Source organism: Camarhynchus parvulus, chromosome 6 (genome assembly GCF_901933205.1).
Source record: "Camarhynchus parvulus chromosome 6, STF_HiC, whole genome shotgun sequence".
NCBI lineage: Eukaryota > Metazoa > Chordata > Aves > Passeriformes > Thraupidae > Camarhynchus > Camarhynchus parvulus.
This window is the reverse complement of record NC_044576.1, coordinates 27,974,128-27,996,880: the sequence shown is the minus strand read 5'-3', so window position 1 is coordinate 27,996,880 and position 22,753 is coordinate 27,974,128. Positions and strand designations below refer to the sequence as shown.

General features: G+C 35.6%; 1 protein-coding gene across 3 annotated transcripts in view; it reads right to left on the bottom strand.

Annotated features, from left to right (window-relative positions):
* Positions 1-22,753, bottom strand: part of ATRNL1 (attractin like 1) — a 425,510-nt gene that overhangs the window by 268,194 nt on the left and 134,563 nt on the right. For all 3 annotated transcript variants that reach the window (XM_030950737.1, XM_030950738.1, XM_030950739.1), the window contains exon 21: positions 1,134-1,186. In XM_030950737.1, the coding sequence (XP_030806597.1) occupies positions 1,134-1,186 (53 nt within the window). The remainder of the gene's footprint in view (positions 1-1,133; positions 1,187-22,753) is intronic.

The following is a 22,753-nucleotide window of genomic DNA, read 5'->3' as shown; positions in this document are numbered from 1 at the left end:
ATTACATTCAAACTTATGTTGTCTGAGAGAAAAAAAAATCAAAAAAGCCCACACCAATGTTCTTTAATAGCTGGCATAGTTCTTTAATAGGAGGAATAAATGTTTTAGGCCTAGAGATATGTCATCATCTGTAATGTAGTACGTAATTTACTATTTTGTTCTGTAAAACATACCTTGCAGATGCAAACCATTTAAGGTAAGAAAGACAGATTAGCAAAGAAAATAAACATTTCTTTATTAGGTAAATGATGCCTTAAAGACACACTAAAATAAAGTTGTTGTGTATGTTGTAAAATAAAATGCTAAGAAACAAGGCCAAAAATCAGAAGAGAGGTTATAAGTATGTTCAGACATCTGTCTTTATGTACAAATTCAAGTTTGAAGTAGGGATGATGTTAGAAACAACAGACAAATGGATCCAATTGTCTGACACAGTGCAGGTACGTGCAAAAGTCGCAAAAGTTAAAACAGTGTTCTCCAACATCCCATCTGTTTTTATGATGATTAAAATTACTATTGAACTTGATATTGGCATAGTAAAATAGGCACAGCTCACTAAGGGATTTCTGCATATGGGTAATAAGCATTCTCATCCCTTCAGGTCCTTCACTAAGACTATCAAAACTGCAACGCTTCAGAGTAAATTTGCCAGAGGCACCTTTTCTACAACATTAAGAACATGGAGACAACACACAGCCTCTTTTTATGACACTGTGGAGAGCAGCTGTGTCTCATGTCCCTGGGAGGCACACTGGCTAAACCACTCACAATGTCCCAGGGAATAGTGCTGTTTACACTGTTTGCATTTCTCCACCACGAAGTCTGTCTTTAAAGCATTGACACAATTACTATTCCTTTCATTCACATATGATGAGATACAGAGAATAACCCCGTGGCTTGGTCAGTCCCTCTAAGCCAGATGTAAGGAATCAACTTTTAGTAGACTTTAATTTGTGTTCTTGTGGACAAAGTAAGAGAAGCCCAGTAGGGCATTTTATTTTTCAGTCAAAATATCAATGTGCTCAATTTTGGAAAATCTCCAGGAACTTATTTTGTTTTTCCAAGGAAATGAAATTATCATATAATATGTAATCAACATTTCAGTATGTAGCATTAAAAACACAAGTACTCACAGTAGCATGTTCCCCTAAGTGGATTTCCAAGATACCTATTTTCAGAGTCACAGCTGCAGGGGGAAAAAAAAGACAAAACCAAACATTCCCATTAAACACAGTACAAATTTAATAAAAACGCAGCTAGAATATTTATTCAAATATCATGACTTTCAGTACTACCAACGCAAATTCATGCAAATAAGAAGTATTTAATATAGTTCTTAACGAGGGTGTGCTACTTTCAGGAGGCAGCTCTCTATCAGATAAGAAAGCCAGAGTGACCAAGAGTTGAATAAAGAGCTTCAGTCACCAGCCTGAAGTCGGTGCCTGCTGTAGGACTCAGGGCAGGAATTCTGGGCTCTCTGCACTCTAATGAGCAAAGGAAAGCCAGGCAGCCACCCCAAGCACTGGATCTCCTTATCCCTGTCCCCCCAGTCACAGCTGATTCCCTCCCTGGTTTTGATCTGGCACAGCAGCATCTCAGCTACTGAACTTCCATGAACTCCAGTAGCAATTGCTCCTCTTCACTGACCACCTAGGGCACCAGGTGAAATTCAAACTGAGTATGATGTACTGATGCTGCTGACAAGACGTGCACATGAGAAGAGCTGGAGAAATAGCTTTCTTATTGAATAAGATAAGATATATAGCTATTTTCAGAGACATGAAATTCAGTTCAAATTCAGTTATATAACATTACTCTAAAAATGCCAAATATCTTAATAGAAAATTATCAATCTGCTTTAGGTTTCCTTGGCTATTTCATGGAAGTCTCCAGCAAGATTATAGTTTTCCCTTAAATATACAGAAAGATTCACAAAACAAAGAGAAAGCTAATCACTGCCTATTACATTTCATACAAATATTTTCCCAGAGGTAATCTGAATCATTTAGTATCTTGGACTAACTTTTCATTACTTTATTCTAACAAACTTAATTTGGAAGGAGATATTTTTGCTGCTATTTTATTTGTGATTGGTATTAAAAATACATTCTAACTTAGATGTCATATCATTTAACAAGTTTCAGACTTTAAAATATTTTGATGTTTGTATTTCTGCTGGTTTCTTCAATAGTTTCTAACTGGTGATTCCTAACATACTCTTTTTTATTTAAAAACAAGCAGAGAATCTCCTTGACTGTTTGTTACAATACCATAAAGAAAATAATCAGCAGTGGCAATAAAATCAAAAAGTAGAAAAAAATATGTTCTGGACTCTGCCCTTGTGCATTCCTGATCTCACATTAGCATGAGAACTCTTTACAGGGTCAACCATACAGAAATTCAACACTTTTTTAATAAATTAATTTTAATGATTAATCTCCAAGAAAACAAACCCCCTATGCCTAAGGTCTAGCTGCAGAACACAATTTGTGGTCTTGTTCACAAAGACACTCTCACCCCACAGTCCTTTGCACAGAATTTAGAAGAATGAATTTAGAATTTAGAAGAGAGTCTGATCCTGAAGTAACTCTGGCATGTACTTGGAAAGGAGAAAATCTCTCAAATAGTAACATTGGTCGGCCTGAAACAGTTTGTTTTCTAAACATCACAAACATTCTACAAAGAACAGCTTGCCACTGAAACAATAAAAAACATATCCATGTCTGAAAGGGCTTTTAGGTTCAGAACTCTGAAAGAGAGCTACAGGAAAGGGACCATTCTTAAAGCAAGGGTTTAAAAGAATTCACTTTTCTTTATGTAAGATTGCCACATAAATGAGACAGTGTATCATGTAACAAATGATAATAACATTGTAAGAGGACTATTTTTCCTCTTGAATTCAAGTTTCAAACTTAAAGTAGATTAAATGTAGCCAGTATTTAGAATATGCTGAGGTTTTATACCTGAAGGAAAAAAATATAAAAAATAACTCTGTAGTTAGGGTCAGAGGATGAAGGCAAGAAACTTCCCCTGCTGCTCACTGCTAACGGCACTGACCTGTGTGTGACATGGAAGAGCAATATTCAACTCCCAACAACAATAACTTTTCCATGGGGAGAAAATAAACAAATTCCTCTCTGAACTCTTGCCCAGTCAAAGCACTCACCTGTGGTGCTTTGACACTGAGAATAAAGGTTCAGGGTTTTTTTTAATCTTGAAAATCTTAATGAAGAAAGACAGCAGTTTCCATACAGCTTCCCTTCTCCATTCAGCTGCCCTTTTAATCAGATGCAACCATCTCCTGTGGATCCATAAGTGCCAGAACCCAGGGATTTCCAGTATCACATATACCTTCCTTGCATTTTTATTTCTATTTATATCACAGAAAAAACCCAAACATGAATACATGAAATAAAAATATCTATAAACTCCATCTAACATAAGACAGGCTTCACAACTTAATATACAAAGGAATGGTTAACACAAAAATTACTGGGTTCAAAATAGGTTGCAACATACAAGTATTCGTAAGTATTCATTCAAATCCAAATAATTACCAATTCCCTGTCAATTACAGAAGTGACCTTCAAGTATCTTGAAAACAAAAAAGCAATGAAATTTTACAGCCATTTCAGTTGTTTCAGCATCACGTGTGACGGAATGATAAAGTATGCACAATAAAAAAAGAACAGTGAACTACACCACAGCAAAGTATTTCCATGTATTATCATAGATATTATACTCTCTGTGTTGGGAGCCTCATGGAAGTACTGAGGGAGGGAATGATTTTGGGTAAGAGAGAGCCCTGGTGGGTGCTCTCCCAGAGAAGCTCCCAGCCTGACAGGAGCAGGCACACGGCTCTGCCTGGGCACAGGATAAAAGGCACCACGGATGTGAGGGAGGAGGAACACCTCCATGGACAGCACCTGTACAGCACAGAGGGAAAATGCAGGTTCATCCAGTGCTGGATGAACACACAGGAACCACAGTAACTGAAGGGACATGAGATTTACCTGTTATCTGTGTTCTTTTTATGCCCTCTCATGAAAACAGCTGGTTTATTATGCCATTTGTAGCCAGGCCTTTCATGCAGAACACTTCCATAATGTACATCAAGAATAACACGAGGTGGAGTTTTTACTAGTTAGGGAAGCCTGTTTTAATTTAAATGGAAGATACTACTTAAACACTTGGTTTTCAGTAGAGGGAAAAAATGAAACTAATAGGATTAAGAATATATCTGAAATTATTCACACAAGCATGTATGGTGGGTTTCGATTAAATTTAGTTTTGCCTTTTAATCCTCTCCTATTTTATTAGCATACATATTGCTCTGCATTAGTCACTGATTACGGTTCCAATTACAAAATTTCCTATTCGCTGAATTGTTTCCTTATGAGCTTTACTCATTGTAGTAATTTTTGTACCTTTTCCAAAAGCCAGCACACATTGGACCATATGTGAAGCATAATATATGCCTCATATCTGAGAAATGGGAGCTACACTCATTATTTTATGTGCCATAGGGCCATGATCATTTGCTTTAAGTGGTCATAATGAATGAGCTGTTCCACTCTGGCAGGACTCCAAAGACACAGCTCCCATTTACAAGGACAAATGGAGGAAGGCTCCTATTAGGTTATGCACAAATTCTATGGTTTGTTCCAATACAGAAGTATTCAATTCATCAAGCTCACTGACCTTTGGATGGCCTGCTATTAGCACTTATTTCCCAACTTCTCCCTCAATTATCCTTTCAAAACTGAACCACTTTCTTTCACGTTCTTTTATCTCCCTGAATTTTCTGGAAGTTCAAAACAGAAGTTATTGACAAATGCATTTAAAAAATAATTGTTCTCATGTTTCTGACCAAGATAATGTCTCACCTTCTCTTAAAATACAATAAATGTATGTAAATGAGTACATGTTTACAGTAAGACTGACAGATTTGGGTTTTTTTTAATGAATGAAAGGCTTCTTTGTAAGACAGAGTTTACAAACAACCTCTTGTTGAAGCTTAGCAATGTCGATATTCATGAGCTCTGTACCTTGCAGGCTTAAGAAAGCAAAGGAACTGACAGCAGAGGAATATATATATTTATATGCCTACTTTTATTGTCCTTACTGGTATGGCACTTAAGGAAGGGCAAACCTTCAAGCTTCTCACCTGAGGAAAACTATCAATATAACACCAACCTAGATTGACAGCTTTCTAGACAAGTGATTTGATCACATGGAAATCTTCCTATAACAGCTCATTTAACTTTTTATGGTGAAGGCAGAAGTTTCTGCAGCTGAGGTTGTAACTGGTCCAGAGCAGTGAGTGACTGACACTTGAAAGCCCAATTCACACATAGATGTGGTCAAGTCTTAGGTCTTAATTTAGGCCTGCCTGGCATCCATACCTTTGTCACAGAAATGCCCAAGAACAACCACATCTTCTGACCATCCACAACAGACATGGTCAGCAGCAAGGAAAGCGAGGAACCTCACAACCAGCACCTACAATACAGCAGCCATGTCATGTTTTGGGAGTTCTAGCACGTTTAAAAGATTCAGAAGCAGCATCATCCTTCCACAGAAGTGCTAAGATTTAGATGCAATAGTTGAGGCATTATAAGCAATGCTAATGACTGCTTTGTGATTTTCAGAGAATATGTTCATTTGCTAATTATTATTGCATTTTTATCCTGCAATATAATCTTTATTTTGCTAAAGTGAAATATGTGAAATAGACAAACTTCATCATCCATAAATGTAAATTTATCCCTCTCACAGATAAAGATCTGCTTCTTGACTGCATTGACATTATACTCTGCACTACATTGTCCCAAAGCTATCCATTAATACTGCAGTATACTCAGATAGACAGACCTCTCAGATCTTTGGTTCTAATGTAAAAATTGGACACTTTCACTTCTCACACTGCCAAGATCCTTCCAGTCATGAGTAACTTCAGATAAAAAGAATTATCAGCCTACCTCTTAAGATAATGATAACCTAAAAGGGTAAAAGGTACTGGGATTTATGTTTCCAGTTAGAACTTTTTAATAATGTGGGGAAATGATTTATTTGTTTTTTTCTTGTAAGTGCATATAACAATGTCTTGAGACAATGTTTCTTCTGTAGATCAATTTGTCTCTTCCTCACATAATTCATGAAAAAGGCCTAGGCCAGCAATACTTTTTTTTTTAATCTAGGCTGATCTCACCAAAAGAAAAAAAGTAAAACATTCTAATGTCATAAGAAAGTTTTTCATATCCAGACCCCTCATGCTATTTAAATCTTCCCTGCAAGATCAAAAATAATTATCATTATAGAGTTCTTATATACTTTTCTAAGTAATCATATTTCAAATCACAAAATCCATTGCACTCCAGGACAAAATAAGTTTTCCTTGAGGTGTCACTTATCATATAATTATATAATTAAGAGAAAATAAAGATTAATATGTAAAATAAGAGTTTTCTAATAAAGTCTGGATTCTATTTAGTTCTTCTATACAAGAATAAAGTGACCTACAGCCCTGATTTGGAATAGCTGGATAACTCCCTGTTAATCTTAATGAATAAGGCACCAAATGGATTTTGTATGCAAATTATTTGATGCTGCTTACTCTGAACAACAAAAATCTCATGTCCATGGCCTTACCCTTTACTTCTGGCATTCCTTTCTCCACAAATGGCCATGTTTTTTGGCAGTGATGCACAAACTTGAATATATGCAAAAAGATGAACTTGGAAAAGCAGAGTTCCCTCTCATCAGTCACTGTTCTTTCAAAGTCAGGGAAGAGAAATACTCACATTTCTTCTCTCACATTTTGACCTACATCAGACACTTCATCCAGCCCTTAGAAAGTAAATGTTAGAATATCTCATAACTCAAAATAAGAGGCCCTGTTTACACTGAACTGAACCACAATCTCAACTACTTCTTTCCTTTTAGAAGGAAGAATTAGATAAGAAGCAATGGTAAAATAACTGTGAAAACTTATTACTGCTTAAACTGAAATGCAGCTCCTCCTAAATGTTTACTTTTCAAAAACCAGTGAACAGTTCACAAAATTCACATATATTTAATCCTTTCAGAAGATAAATATTGACGAAATGTTTATCAACAATAGAGTATTCATAGAATCATAGAATGGTTTGGAAGGGATCTTAAAGACCATTTGAAATAAATACATGCAAGTCAGTGCGCACTGAAATATGTTGCCCAGGGAGGTTGTGGGGTTTCCCTCACTGGAGATATTCCAGAACCATCTGGACACAATCCTGTCCACGTGCTCTGGGATGGCTCCATTCTGTGATTCTGTGATCAGCTATTCACTGCCTGTTCTGGCACTTTCCAACAGTGTTTGTAGATTGCTCTTGTTTCTCAAAAAGAGCAGGAGAGGCAGCACGTCAGAACATTAAATATTTTAACAGGCCCTGACAGTCAGAGCAAATGCATCGTAAATGGCTTCATCAAGCAGACCACATGAAAAAGAAATAAATACACACACACTAAATCCCAAGTGGTTTACTGCATTTTCATTAGTCATTACTGAATTGTAAAATTTTACTATTACTAAGTGTGTTTGTAGTAAGTATATTTAACTATTAAACAGTTCCTGGCTTGTTTTCTAAAAAATGTGCATTATAACATTACTCATTTATTATTGTTGAATTTAATCTATGGTTTATAATACGACTATTTTATTGCCGCTGAATTTAATCTATGGTCAGTCTCTGAGGGAAATTATTGCAAACTACTCAGTTACAATCTCAGTGCAGAAAGTTCAGTGCTGTGGTATTACAGAGTGCTATGGAGTTCTCAGCTGTTTGCATTTGATCTTTCATTCATTTCACTTTGTTTTCAAGATTCTGGGATGGGGTTTTCTTTTGTTTGTTTTTGTTGTGCTGAGGATTTTTAACAAAATCACTATTTATATAAGACTATAATTTCAAGGCAATTTAAGGAAAAGGCAATTTCAGAGATATGTATTTCTGGATGCCATACAGACACTATAATTTCCAGAAAATGGTACAAAGACAGGCAAGTTACTTTTTGTCTTTCTACTTCAAATTATGTGTGGTAACTTTTGTCATTTTCTTGTCATTTAAGACAACAATCTAGCACAATATGGCAATTAATATTTCCAAAAATATGGGAAATTCTGACTAAGCCAAGACAAAAATGACAATTCAGAAGCAAAGCATATCACACATTTTGGACTTGACATTGCAGCTCAGCAATGGCCAAGTGCTGCTTATACGTGGATGTTCAAGAATAGTAAATACAAAATGAAGACAAAGGTATGAATAAATCAGAGTGCCATGGCTTTCTCTAGGCTGTCAGCTATACAGTATTAGGGAATTTTAGAAAACAATCATGTTATCTGAATTATTGCTCTACTTGCAACAACTTCTATAGTGCTAATGACAAGTTATAATATAAATATGATTAACAAATACCACAGATGTTTATGTATAATACATACTGCAATTGGCAAGCTGTCATCCTTACCCTTAAGGAGCAAAAACTCTAGCCATTACATTTTCAAGTAACTTTCATTGTTCCTAGATGACTTAGGTGTTTGTGACGAGATATTCAGAACTTTTACCTCCCATAAGTGTTTCCTGTGGCATCAACAGAAATCCCCAGAGAATCACCAGAAAGCAAACATGGACACATTACAGTTTCCAGTCTTGTAGCTTCCTTCTTGATCTGCAGGTCTTTAACACCATATTTTTGTCCATCAGATCATTCCAATATTTATATATCTATCCAGTATGTTCTGATAAGTTCTCCTCCTGCCTAAAAGAACTTTCTTTACCCTACTCCTGCATAGCAGTCTATCAGATCCATGTGTTATTGCCTACCATCGTTCCATTTGGGCTTTTTAAAAGTCCTTTTTAATATCTAGGATATCAATCCCATCTAACTTGCACCATCTTTTATTTGACTTTATTAAAAAAAGATATCAATCCAAGAGATAGAGAAATATCTATTAAGAATAGAACACAGAAAAATGTCTGGGTGGCTGGAGAAAGGGTCAAGTCAGATACACACATCTGCTCTTCCCTGGCCTCTTGCCTATGAAGAGCCCAAATCCCCATTAGCTCATTAAAGCACATAACCTCATGAATTTCCTGGAGCAGAGATGACACTGATACTTCTTTATGAAGTGCCAAAGAAGTGTAAATAAGTGTGTCTGCCTGTGGTGCAGCAACAATACCGAAACTGTCAACACTTCCAGTCGTGGCCAGTTCTCCTCGAAGTTATTGGACACTTAAGAAGAAAACTTAAAAGGAATGGCTATAAAGGGGAAAAAAAGCTGACCAAAATGAGACTATAGCCTCATGGCAGGGAACTGTGAAGTATTTCATAACAAGAGTTTTGCCCTGCCAGCCCTGATCCGTTCAGACTATGTTTATACGGGGTTTGATGGGCAGGCTGCACAGGACTGCCATGGGAAGCAGTGCTTGCTCCTGTGCGAGTACAGTACTGAACAGAGTCTTTAAGTAATCCCAAAGACTTCCCAAAGGGCAATTCACAGAATGCAGCATTTTTCAAATGCATGAAGTCTTATCCTAAACAATGTCAGAAGGAGAAAAGAAAATAAATTTTCTGGCTACTGTAAGAGCTCTGGAGAAACTACTCACACTGGATGAGAAAAATGTGGCATTCCAGCTGGGAGTGACTGGGAAATCAAACTCCAACACTTCCCTAAAAGGTATTTTATCATTCCATCCCATGTGCCTCAAAGACTCAATCCCTCTGCAAAGAGGCCATAAAACAGCAGCTTTAGTGGGACTTCTGATCAGTAATCGATCTCCTGCATGTTGTAAGCATCACACTTGATGCTTGAACTAGTTATTGCTAGAATTACCTCAGACATATGTATTACACTGGCTACAGTCCGTTTCTTCAGAGGAAAAAATGTTCTTTTTTTGCTTTATGGGCTATAACAAGGGTGACAAACCTATTATATTAGTTTTGTAATTAACATGCTTCAAAGTACAATTCAGTACCTTTCTCTATGTATTCTGAGGAGACCAAGACATGTCTTTTCAATTTTTAAAAGAGTGCAGTGCAAAATATCTAGGTATTAAAAAAATATTTCTGGTACTGAAAAACCAAGTAATAAAAACCAGGTAATCTGCCAGAACACAGAGCTAAAAAACCCCATCTGATCACCTAAAATATGAGAAAGTATATCCAAAGGGCCATGCAAAAAAAAAACAACAGACACTCTTACAGCTGAAAAACGTGAGAGTTGGCTATTTATTACTTTTTAACTCAATACACTAATAAAAATAACAGGTTTTGTTAGTCCCTTAGAGGGACTTAGGATCAAAGACTAACTAGTTATGTGGCCAACTACTTTCCTATCTCTCTGTATGATAACAAAGAAAAAAGTGCTTAGAAAGGAAAGAAAACTGAATGCTTTACAGCATGCTCAGAAAAAACCCTGATTACAAAGTCATGAAATTTACTAAACCAGGACATTTTTTGACGTCAGAGGGAAATAAAGAGAATGCAGGAGGCATACAAAAATCCTGTTTAGTAATCCAAACATACAGTAGAGGTGGGATATTACTGATGCAGAGATTATGTGGGAACAGTTATGGCATAATCCCTTCACAAGTCTCTATTTCACCAGCCTTGAGCATTTCTATTTTCTATCCATCATTTTCTGACTGTCTGTTGGTTTGCTTCTTAACTCAAGCCTGCATAGGATAATAGGCTACAATTACATTAACCGCCTTTCATCTCAGTTTGAATTAAATTTGTTCTGCGTGCCAGCATGAAAATCTGTCCCCAGTCACTTTGCTTAAGTCAAGGAATAATAAACTCCCTCAGTTCAAAAATTTAGTCAATGGTTTACAATATGAAATATTTTTTTTAACTGAGAGATAGTATTAAAATTAGTATTTAAGAGAAAAGATTCAGTTACAGTATTTATCAGTTATGTGTATATATTTTGCATAATAGAGAGTGATTTCTAAAATATTTAAAATACAATCCTTTCCTTGGTTGTTTTCACATTCCTAAGGTCTTTTTCCTCACTTGTTTTCTGACTGGGTTTCTAAGTTATGCAGAAGTTATGCTATAATCTGCAACATTAACCATAACTTAGAAATGCAAAATATTTCAATGTCAATTGAAAAAGAATTCTGGTGACTGAAATGATCCATCATGTCAGAAAAACAAAGTACTTGTTGCATTTTCCATAACTAAGAGGAAGAAATCAACTGAGAGCACAGTGGAGAGATGCACTCTGAGGTGAATTCCTTTTTGGGACTATCAGAGTGAAAAAAAAAATCCAACTAATTTACTCCCCATTCTAAGTTTCTCTTCTGGATTTTTGTTTTCAAAGAAAATATAACTGGGATGACCCTCTGATTTCAAAGTTCTTCTTCAGGAGTGACTTTAGAGAAGTGTTTTGAGCACCATATCAGTTTTGAAATCACAGAATATTTTATAAGCTATCCTGAATTCGTTGATTCATAATATTCATAGTATTAGTAAGAATGAGCATACATTAAAAAGGCAAAATATTAAATTGGCAAACATCTCATAAGAAAAAGACAAGAACTATAGTGAAACGTCCTGTTTTAAAAACAATACGTGCACAATATGACTTACTGCCAAATGGAAGAATTTTTTGATAATCAGGTTTGGATTCTGGAATCAGAAAGCACAATTCTCTGTAAGGAATACTCACAAATTTTAGCAATGGCTTCTAAATTTGCAGAAAACCATGTTCATACAAAATGTTACCTGGCAGTTTTTATTAAAGTGTGATAATAGAATGCATGACAATTTACTATGTTATGAGCATTCAAAATATCAAATATGATACACCATTTAGAAACACAGAAAGTTGGATATATCTGGAATTAAGGTAAATAAAACCACTATGAAGGAAGAAGATGTATTAGAATAATCTTTGGGTTGTACTATTGAATGTGGTTTTTTCCATTTCTAGGCCTGTATATAATTGGAATAGTTCAATTAGAACTTCTACCATGTTTATAAAAAAGCTACATTAGTCACCATTTCTTTCATTCTTTCTTTTCCCTATGAAAGAAGTTCTGTTTGCTGAATGTTCATTGTAGTTTATTTTAAGGCCAGTACTTAAATGACACCTGTTGCAGAAAATCTCATTTGATACAAACATAATTAAAACAAGACACAAGAGATTCTTAGGCTGAGGAAATTGACACATAGGGAGTATGCATGGGTTCAAATATTTCAATTAAAAGAATCAACTCCTCTGGCATAACAACTAAGTCTAAAACCAGCCTGCAATGATATCAGAACTTTAACTACACAGAAATATTCTAAGAATATTGAGCAGACAATGAAAAACAGGCCAATGCAACTATATAAAACTGAGCACAGACAAAGCTCAAACAAAAGCTTCTGAAGGGCAAATATCAAACCACTTATGAAGTCACATATTTAGCTATTTTCAAAAAATGTAAGAGCAAAAGCAAAAAAGTAATGGTACAGGAAATGTTTCATAAAAGCAGAGGACAAAAAGATAAAAGAATTAAGAAAACAATGACATCACAAAGGTTTTTTTCTACCCCAAAAACAGGGTGGAAAAGGCATTTAATTTTATTCACATCAGGGTGGTATAAACAAAACAGAAAATAAAATGGGAACAAAACCCTACAGTACAATTCAACAAAAAAATGCATTTTCTTAAAAAAATCTTTCACAAATAATGGATTTACATCATTCCCACTTATGAATCTCAGAGTTATTTAACTTACACATGGTTGGCACTGAACAGCAGTGGAGCTGTTCATCGGTTTAGATGTGCTGGTACCTCTTTTATTCATAACTATAGAGGAGGCAATCCTTCTGTTCAACATGTGAAATGATTTATTCATTTTTCATTTCTTACAATCACCATTTGTCACCTTCAACTTTACCTTTCCTCATTAAAAAAACCCTTTTATTTACGAAGCACAGAAAACACCTAAAACCATAATGAAGGAAAATGAATGAATGAAAAGAAGCAAAGTATTAGGAGTGAAAAAAACTTTGTGGACTTGTTTTGTGAAACTCCAGCTGCTATTCCATACAATTTACAATTAGCCTCCCAAGAGCAGGGGAAACAAAAGTAAACCATATGTTCCAAATTCTCACCAAACCAAGTGAATATCCCTTCTTAAACCTAAGCAACAAGGTGTTATCATGTATTAAAATATTTATCTGAATCAGGGCCCAAATCTGTGATTAAATCAAGATTCTACGTAAGAGAGGATAAAATGACCTAAAGAACAAGATGCGATTTTGTAGCAGCTGTTAGAAAGTAATTGCTGCCCTTATCTCCTTACGGATCTTGTAAGAACTCATTTCCAGGACAAATATTTTATTTTAAGTCTTCTTTATGAAATCTGATTTATTAAATCTCTTACAGCCTGACTGTTCCTTTACCCTTTAATTCTTATCACTTCTCTGTGAGCAGCCCAAAACTCCTTTCTTGCAGGACAACGAGCCCTTTTTGACACATTCTGTATGTTGGTTTGCCAATCTTGCTGCTCTCACTTTGGTCTCCTGCTGTAATCCAGTATTCCTAAATTTATCTTTGCTCTGTGCAACACTGAGAAAAAAACTTTTGTGGCAGATCAAATTTTCAAATGTGATTATAAGTTTGCTTTGATTCTAAATCAGACTCCTGACAGTATTTAAAACAGCTTTCCTAGCTAAGTTTTTACTCAGCCTTCTAGTACTTTGTTCTTTTCTTAAATTGCTGAAAAAATCCATTTTTGTAATATAGAAATAATAGATAGAGATGGAGAACTAAATCTTTAAGTCAATCCTTCTGAAGTGATAATCTAAGCCACTCAGGCTCCACTGCTGAAGTTTAGCATATCATCAGGTTCTTGGATTGATTTCTGGCCTTGTAATCAAGCTCCCCAGCCCCATTATCTAGTCAGCTGATAAATACCACTTATTTTTCAATACATCCTCAAGAAAAAAAAAATTGAAAGCTCAAAACATGCAAAGGTTGTGCAGCTTAATTTATATTTTATACTTTCTAGTGGTGATTACTCAGCACAGAAGAAGAAAAGAACAAGGGAGTATTTCTAATATTAAGACATTATTATCTTTCAGCTGGTGATAGAATTGCTCCTCTGTTATTTCTTCTTGCCTTATCAGTTATCATTCCCTGTAAATACCTTCCTGTGATGGAGAATTTACTTTTTGTATCAAATGTTGTGAGTTTACCTTATAAAAGGTAAAATATTACACATATTTTTCAGTAATGTTTATTGTAACTTGCTGTCTTTTCAAGTTTACATTATTCCATGGCATTCACATGATAATGCAGGCTAACAATGAAGGCAAAGAAAAAAGGATGTTTATGTAGGCACATGTGCTTATATATGTTCTGCCTGCAGAATTCACTATCCCAGGCAGTCCACCTCCCAATTTTTAAAAAGGAGTGAAAATAATATTCCTCTTAAATAGACAAAGCTGCAGCAAGGAAGAATATCAGTACAGGGAATCACAATAGATTTCAGTGACCAAATAAAGGACTTCAACCACACTTCTGAAGCAGCATGGTTTTCAGAGCCTCCTGTTCTTCATTATGTTAATTGTTAGAGCACAACTCAGATACCTACAGCTTTCCAAGCAACTCTAAAATGTTGTATGCAGTCCCCTTATCTACCCAACCATTCCAAGAATGGAATTTTTATTTCATTTCAGTAACCCATCATTAATGCAGGAGTGGCACAGAAAGCCTCTGTAGCAGCACTGTACTTGGGCCATGGGGAAGCAGGAGAACATGGGCTCTCCTGCAGGAAGGGCACAGACAGGGTTGGGATGGAAAGAAGATTCAATAGATAAGAAAACCTGCTTGACTGCCAGATGTCTGCACATGCAGCTGCAGCAGAATGCAAGTTTTCTGGCAGGCTCCTCAGGGTGAGGACTCCTTAAGCACAATTTAGCACTGTGTAATTGATGTGCACAGTCTACATAATTATCAGGGAAAAAAAAAAAAAAGAGGACTAATACATTTCTCGCTCCCATGTCTTAATACCAAAACACATTTCTTAGTTCTCTCTGCGCATAGCTTTCATCTTTTGTGGGCATTCTTTTAATACTCTTGGCAACTACTGAAGCAATTTAAAACTAATAACTGGCAACAATGTCTTAACTTTGAAACAAAAATTGAAACCAGAAATAAAACCATTCCAGCTAAATTTTCATCTAAATGTAAAGGTATGCAATTGGCTGAAAGAGGAAACAGAAAATGAAAATGGCAGTAGGAAGATGCATATTTCATCTATTAGAGACCATAAGAAGAAAAGAAAAGCAATCTTTCCATCACCAGGAGATTTTTATCAAATAGCGTCTGTAGTACTCACCTGACCTAGCCTTTCCTTATTGCTCTATAAAAAATTCTTTTCTTCCCTTTCTCAGTAAATAAAAATATATGAATATCACAAGCTGAAGTTGATGGATATATCTATCAATGAGTTTTCATCACAATGTAGCTTCATTTCTTTTAGTTATTTGTAAGGTTTTGAAAATAAGATTTTAAAATATAAACAGGGCATGGTATTTTGGGCAGCTTGAGCACTGAGCAATCCATATCAAGCAAGAGAAAGAGGCATTATTCCAATTTCAAACTTAGCTTTGTATTGATAGCTCAGAGAGAGCTCTGAGCTCTCACACTGGTATTTTCCTTTCCCATTACTACCTCTACACTTGCACTTCCTTAATGACAAATTGATTAAACCAGATGTCTATTTCAACTTTAACAACTCTTGTACCAATTACTAATTACCATACTAATGGCCTATCAGGTGTGCATTATAAGCCCAGATCTATGCTGCACAATGGGTATTTTATCTGAGAGTTAAGAACTGAGAATAATTAAGAGATTTTCAGCAGCTTTGAAAAATCACGAGAATTGTAGATCTACTGAGAAAAATTTGAGATTCAAAAAGCCTGTATTTTTAAACTCACAATTTAAAAAGAATCAAATGTTTGGATTACTATACACATTGAACTTGTGCACTGAAAATAAGGAAACCATGAGTATTTTGAATGGATCTACCTTAGAAAACTGCTTTTCCTTCAAATAAAAACCATATCCTCCACGATGTATTGACTTGGATAGCACAAGCCCTGACAGCAGACACAGAAAGTCCCTTCAGCCTTTGCTCAGTCCTCACCAAAATTCCATCATCAATTGGCTGCAATAAGCAGCAATAGCAACACGACCATTTTAAAGCCACTCAACACTCACTCTATTTCAAACCTGGTTTTCAACAGAAAACATCTTTACAATAGCCAGTATTTTCAGTTAACTATCAATAAAATCAGTATCACCCTCAAATCATTCAACCTGTTTTTTTTAATGCCTAATTTAATACAGATTCTATTGAAAAACTATTTTCAGCGTAAATTCTCCTTGCACACTTTCTCTGCCCAGCTAAAAAAGGAAAGCCTGGAGTGCAAGAGGACTTTGTTATATCAGTTCTACTCAGGAGAGAAATACAGTGTTGGTTAAATTCCAACTCACCTCCCATTTCATATATATTTTGAATTTTCCACACTATTTGAAATAGTAAGGGAAATAGTTATTTTGACAGGCAATATCCTAATGCTTTATTTTATTTGCATAGTGTCCTGATAATTCAAGAGAAAACTATTCTGAAGAAATTGCTATATATATACTTCCCACTGGATTTAATTACAAAGTTATTTTATAGCTTTCAAAAAAATCCATTTTAATAAAGTTCAGACTACATTCAATCAAGTATCTCAGAAAATGATGGATATTAATAATATTCAAACATATTAAGTATAGATCAGGTCAAATAATTACTCATTTCTATCTAAAAGGATTTTTCCTTAAATTAAAAGAGAAAAAAATATTTTCAGTCATTTAAAAGGCATAAGTGCTATTCATCATTTACTAAGAACTCATGCTTCGTGCCTCACTAATTGGTAGCATTTCAGAAAGTTACCACTTCATTTAAAACAAAAAAAAAAAAAGCAAACCCAACAAAAATGGAAAAGGTCAGTTTTGGGGGACAGGCAATACTATTTAATAAGCTAACCATAGTATCTTTCCTGTCACAAATCTCAAAAAAGGTCAGAATTTGCATGAACATGCACAATATACTATTTTCAGAAACAGCTGGGGTTCCTTTGAAATCATCTCAACTTTACAGCCCACTTTCAAATGAGAAGAAACCACATCATCTGTCTCAAAACTCAATCTATCTGTGGCCCACAACAATTTTTACTGTTTATTCTCACAAGTGGAGTTTCCATTACTGAGTACTTAAAGTCTAGCAGCAGATAATGAAATACCAGTTTTGTGTATTGAAATCAATGTCTGTAACTAAATCATAATTCTCTTTACAAAATAACTCCATTCTCTCTAAACTTCAGCCAGCCAAACCTCATTTGTTCAGGTAATCAGTTAAGGGAAACGAACCAATTCTTCTTTCTCTCTAATAAAATACTGTAGAAAAATCTTACTATTTACTCAATACAGTGCTACCATGAGTGACTCAGGGAAAGAATTTAATGAAGTTTTTTTACTAGACTATATTTAAATGCTTCTACCAGAGAAGGTTAAACATCTATTTTATCCTTGGTGGAAACCACAGGAGAAAGGGGAAGCTATACAAAGAAGTTCAAACAATTAATACATCTCCAGATGTAGCAATCCAATAGTCAATCAGTATTGATTGATTGATCTTACCCTAAACTGAAAACTAATAAAAAAGAACTTACTTGCCTATGAAACAACTGAAAACTGATGGCATTATATAGCAAAAATAATTTTTTCTTTTTTTTTAATAAAAGGGTTTCTTGAAGGACACAGTAATACTGCTGTAAGTTCTTTTCTTCAATTATTTCCCTTCTTTCCACAGAATTGACAAACTGCCTCTGTCTGTGATGCTACAACGATCAGCATGGATGGGGACATGTCAGAGCCCTTTGGTTTTCCTCCTCAGCTCTTTTCCAGCACAAAGGACCAATAATGATACATAACATTTTGATAAGCCATTTTAAATATGATCTGTATCTTCTATAGCAGCCAAGATCCCCTAAAAAACCACTAAAAAATTAAGAGAACATTGAGAACTCTGAGAACATGGATTTCTGGAACGTTTACATGTACTGAAACTGACCAGTGTTTATGTGTCATGAAGGCAAAAGTAATAAAATATGTCAAATTCTCTGTGCTACATAGCAAGTCTATAATAAAACTGTAGCAGCAACATTTGTTTTCTGGAAGATGATCACCTTGAAAAGGTTTTGTCCTCCATAAAGTTTTGTAGGACTGTTTATTCTCAATTTTTTTTAATCTCCTTAAATATTTGCCTTCCACAAAGGAAATATCACTTTCCTCCCTTCTGCTCCATAGTTAATTGTCCAAAGCTGACTGCAGCAGCAGTAGCCAGCAATAATAATAGTGATGTAGAGGGTTGTTACTGTAACACAGCACACATTGAATTTAATCAGTTACAACAGAGCAGTATATAATAGAATTTTTTAAAAGAACTCCCTGAAATATCTGGTTTTGTCAGTCACAACTCAGCTGACGGATTTTTTCTGATGACAGCAGGACGAGTAGCCAGAAAAGCCATCAGTTATTTTCTTTTCCTTCTCTAAAGTGAACTACTTATCTTTAATCAAAGCAGTAGGAAGGGTAAACCAAATTCATACTGTACAGGAAATCTGTGTTCTTTCTCTCCCCTGCCTGCAGAGTAATTCACAGATCCTATCCTACACGTGGCAATTTCTGATTGAGAGAAATTAATTATGGTGAGATTAATTACGGCTCCCATGAACAATGACAGTTTATAATCCAACCTCTGCAACACCAAAGAACAGAATAATTATATTAATGGTGAACAGAGGTGGTGACCAGGATAATCAAGCTGCATGTATTTATGTTTTGTGGAGACCCCAGCACTACACCTGGCAGAAAGGACAGACTGTACTGTTGGGAGTATTTGGTTCATGTAGGTGAGGAAAGACAAATGCCTGGTGGAGCCACATGTTGAAAAGAAGATTGTCTTCATTGTCGGCAGCCTCCTGCAAGTGTTTTCTGGAATTTAAACGCTCTATTGGCTGTCTTGTAAGAAATTCTCCAGTCTCCTTTTTCATTTTCTCAAAGCAGCAATGCCAGGAGATGCTGTAACTTCAAACACCTCTCCCACGGGGCTGGTTCTTCACAAGAGCTGCTCATACTGAGTTCTGGCTTATGCGACTGATGGTATTCAGTATTCCTAACTCTTAACTGGGTCCCTGTCCTGGCCACAGAGCAGCATTCCCAGGTGCCTCCACTGCACACCCTGAGAGATGCAATGCAGCAGAGCCCCATCATTTTCAACTGCTTGAACTGGGGTTAAAAAAGGCAACCTCAAATTGTAAATCATTGCAACCTATTCTGACCCTGTCTGAGACTAAGAAAAAGCACTGGCTATGCAGATATGTGCAATTCTGCTTTAAAGCTAGCCCTAGGCAAGATGTAAAGCCAGCCCAACCCACAAAGCCCTCTGACCTCCTCTATTCCAAAAACAAGCACAGAAACTAAAGCTACAACTTTGCTGGGCCAGAAAAAATCAGACTCAATAATAAAGTAATTTTATGGCAGCCATAACCTCCCTTTCTCTCTTGCCCCAAGTAACTCTTCCATGGGGCACAGTCTATGCTTATTTCTCTTTTCCCTGTATGAGTAAACATCAGCATCACTCCCACTCCTAATTTCATTTCAGTCTGAACTCAGTACCTAACTAATTAAAGGCAGAATTAAGTGTCTTCATCTTATATTAAGCTTTAAATCTTTATGAGTCTATTTTAGACATAAAGAAAATGCAAACTTGTCTGTTCTTTTTAGCTGTGCTATTATATTTTAATAAAAATAGCACGTAGAAGCATTGCCCTAACTGTACATCCCTAGACAATTGACACTTTGCACCAAAAATCACTAGCATTTTATATAAAGAGGTTTGCCTTACAACAAATGTACCCTGAGCACTGGAATTCAAAACAGATCTCACTGGCATGGGATCTGTGAAAGGCTTGGGCAGCCTGCCCTGTTCCACTGCTTCACTGATATAACCTGCACTGAGCAAAACAGATTATTCACATGCCAGTCCCTGAATGACACAGTCATGGCATTGGAGGAACAATTCTTCAGAAAAAGAGATTCACTTCTTTTGAAAGAAAATCCAGCACCATATATTTTTCAAATAGGAAGTCAAAAAGATATCAATTAAATCTCTATCCAGCACACATGCAAACATAAATTGGGCACAAGAGACAAGGACACTGCTTGCATTCCTTCTTTAGCCAGGAGTGTTTGAACAATTGTAAAAAAATACCTGTTTTGCTCTGCACAGCATTTTTGGAGGTAGCCTGAAGAGGAAGTAATGACTATGAAGTATCTTAGAAAACAGCTAAAGCCCAGTGGTGAGAGGATTCTCCTCTGTTGAACTTGCCAAACCAAAAGTCATTTTTATATATGTGCATACAGCCAGTTATGGGAGATCCTAACTTAGAACCCAAAGCAAAATTACTTCATTCTCATGAAAGAGAAACTCTCATGCCCAAACTGCTCCCCATTTTCCAGACTATTAGTACTAAACTCAGACAGATTAAAGGCATATTTCATAGGGACAGAACACAAAGAAGTCCCAAGGTACAAAGCTCTTTGCAAGGTGCTTTGCAGCTTCTCCCTCAGCTACCACCCCATTCTCACTTCTGCTCTGAGAGCACTGTCTTCTAGGAATGATACATGACATTCCAACTCTCGTTCTTTATTTCTGCAAACCTGGACAATTTCCTGAATAAAATGTAATGTTTGGATGTAACAATGCTTAACAAAGTGTAGTTTCACTTACAGAGAGCCTGCAACTCTGCAAGATCCCAGAGAGCCTCATGAACTTTACATATAATATACTGAATATACCAAAGCAGACAAAGTGAGCCTACAGCAGAACAAAAAAAATCAACAGAAAGGCCAAGAGTGACATACAATACTGCCAAAACCCATATTTTCCTTTTCTTCAAATTTTAGATCTCAAATGTTTCAAGTGCCTTCTGAGGGTTTGAGCCATTAGAGTGCATTTGGGTCATGCCCTGAAGCTTTGATATTAGACATATTTTTTAAATGAAAGCTGCAATTTAAGAAAAAAATGATTGATGCAAGAAACATGAATTAAAAGAAAAAAAATCGCTCAAATCCTTGAAAGATCTGACAATAATTACTACATGTAGAGCAGAAAATGAGTACATTTAAAACATAAATGTACTCATAAATGTTGAAGTAGGAGTTTTATTTTATTGTTCTCCTTAGAAACCTAATGATCCAGCACTGTGAGAACTAGCTGAGAGCATGAACCTGTCCTTACAGAGGCAAGCTGAAATTTTCAGGCAGTTAAATAAGAAGAGAGGCAGTTGCTAAACCCACCAACATTGCTAAACTCACCAGCAGCTACATGACACATTTTGCTGTTATTCTCCTCCAAACATCATAGGAAACGGAGTAACATGAATTAGCATGTCAAAGTTTCCTCTTAAACTAAAAAATCAAGGACTGGACTCAGCAGGGACAGGTAGAAAACACCTCCTATCAAATACAATCATGTTAAACTAATGATGAAATATTATCAAATGACAGAAATAGGGGGGAAAGTGCTGAAATCAGGAAAAAAACCCCAAAATGCTGCTCATGTGGTAATTTAAGCCACTAAATATTATACTTTTAAACTTTACTTTAGAAAACAACCAACCACCATGGTAACCAGTATTAAATGGATTATACCCTCAATCAGGAAAAGACACTTTCTCAATAGAATAAGGGGGTTTTTATTAAATTTCCAGCAATAAGAATTCCTTTTTGTCTATTTGGCTTTGTGATTTGTGTGTGTGTCTCTGATAAAGGAAGTTCAAATCAAGTGAATTTGTTATATGATTGCTGCCAATTCTTCTCCTACTGGAAAGCAGCAAAAGAAGCTCTGTGTGGAAATAATTGGGAAAGATTTACTCTGCTATCTGCAAATAAAGCTGCAGTGATATCAACAGAATGGTGAATTTGACTCTTAACCCAGTATATTTTTTACCTGTAAGATGAATTGTACCATTCTGTGGAGGGAAATTATACAGAAGAGTATGGCTGGATATTTTAAAATCTTATTCTTATGTACAGCAGACTATCAATAAGTGCTTATTTTTTATGCATAAATCCTTACATTATTAAATAGCTATTTAAAGCTTACATACAGGAAAGATTTTTACCAAATATATACCATATATTTTAATAGATAAAATAGTATTTCTTCCACTTTTACAGAAGAGGTATGTCTAAGAAATTAATGGTGTGGAAATTTATTAGAACTAAAATGAGCAATATATTTTATAATCATGAATTTATCCTTCTTACAACTATATAAAATATACTATGAAATGTGAGATTTCAAATAATACTTTTCCCCCAGTTCTTTCCTTCCAACAAGTAGTGCTTCCTTACAGAGGTTTTGAAGCCCAATTTTAGCCCAGTTCTTACATGGGAATGACAAAAGCTACAGACACAAGGCGCTCACTTGCAACAACCCAGATTTACTGAAACTTCTCAAAGAATTATTTAATTACTCACTTGATCCCATCATTTTCATATTTTTCTTCCTTGCCTCCAGCAAAATTTCTCTCATTTAGTATCAAAATTTGAACTTTGAAACATCCCCTTAGCATATTCTGCACATTC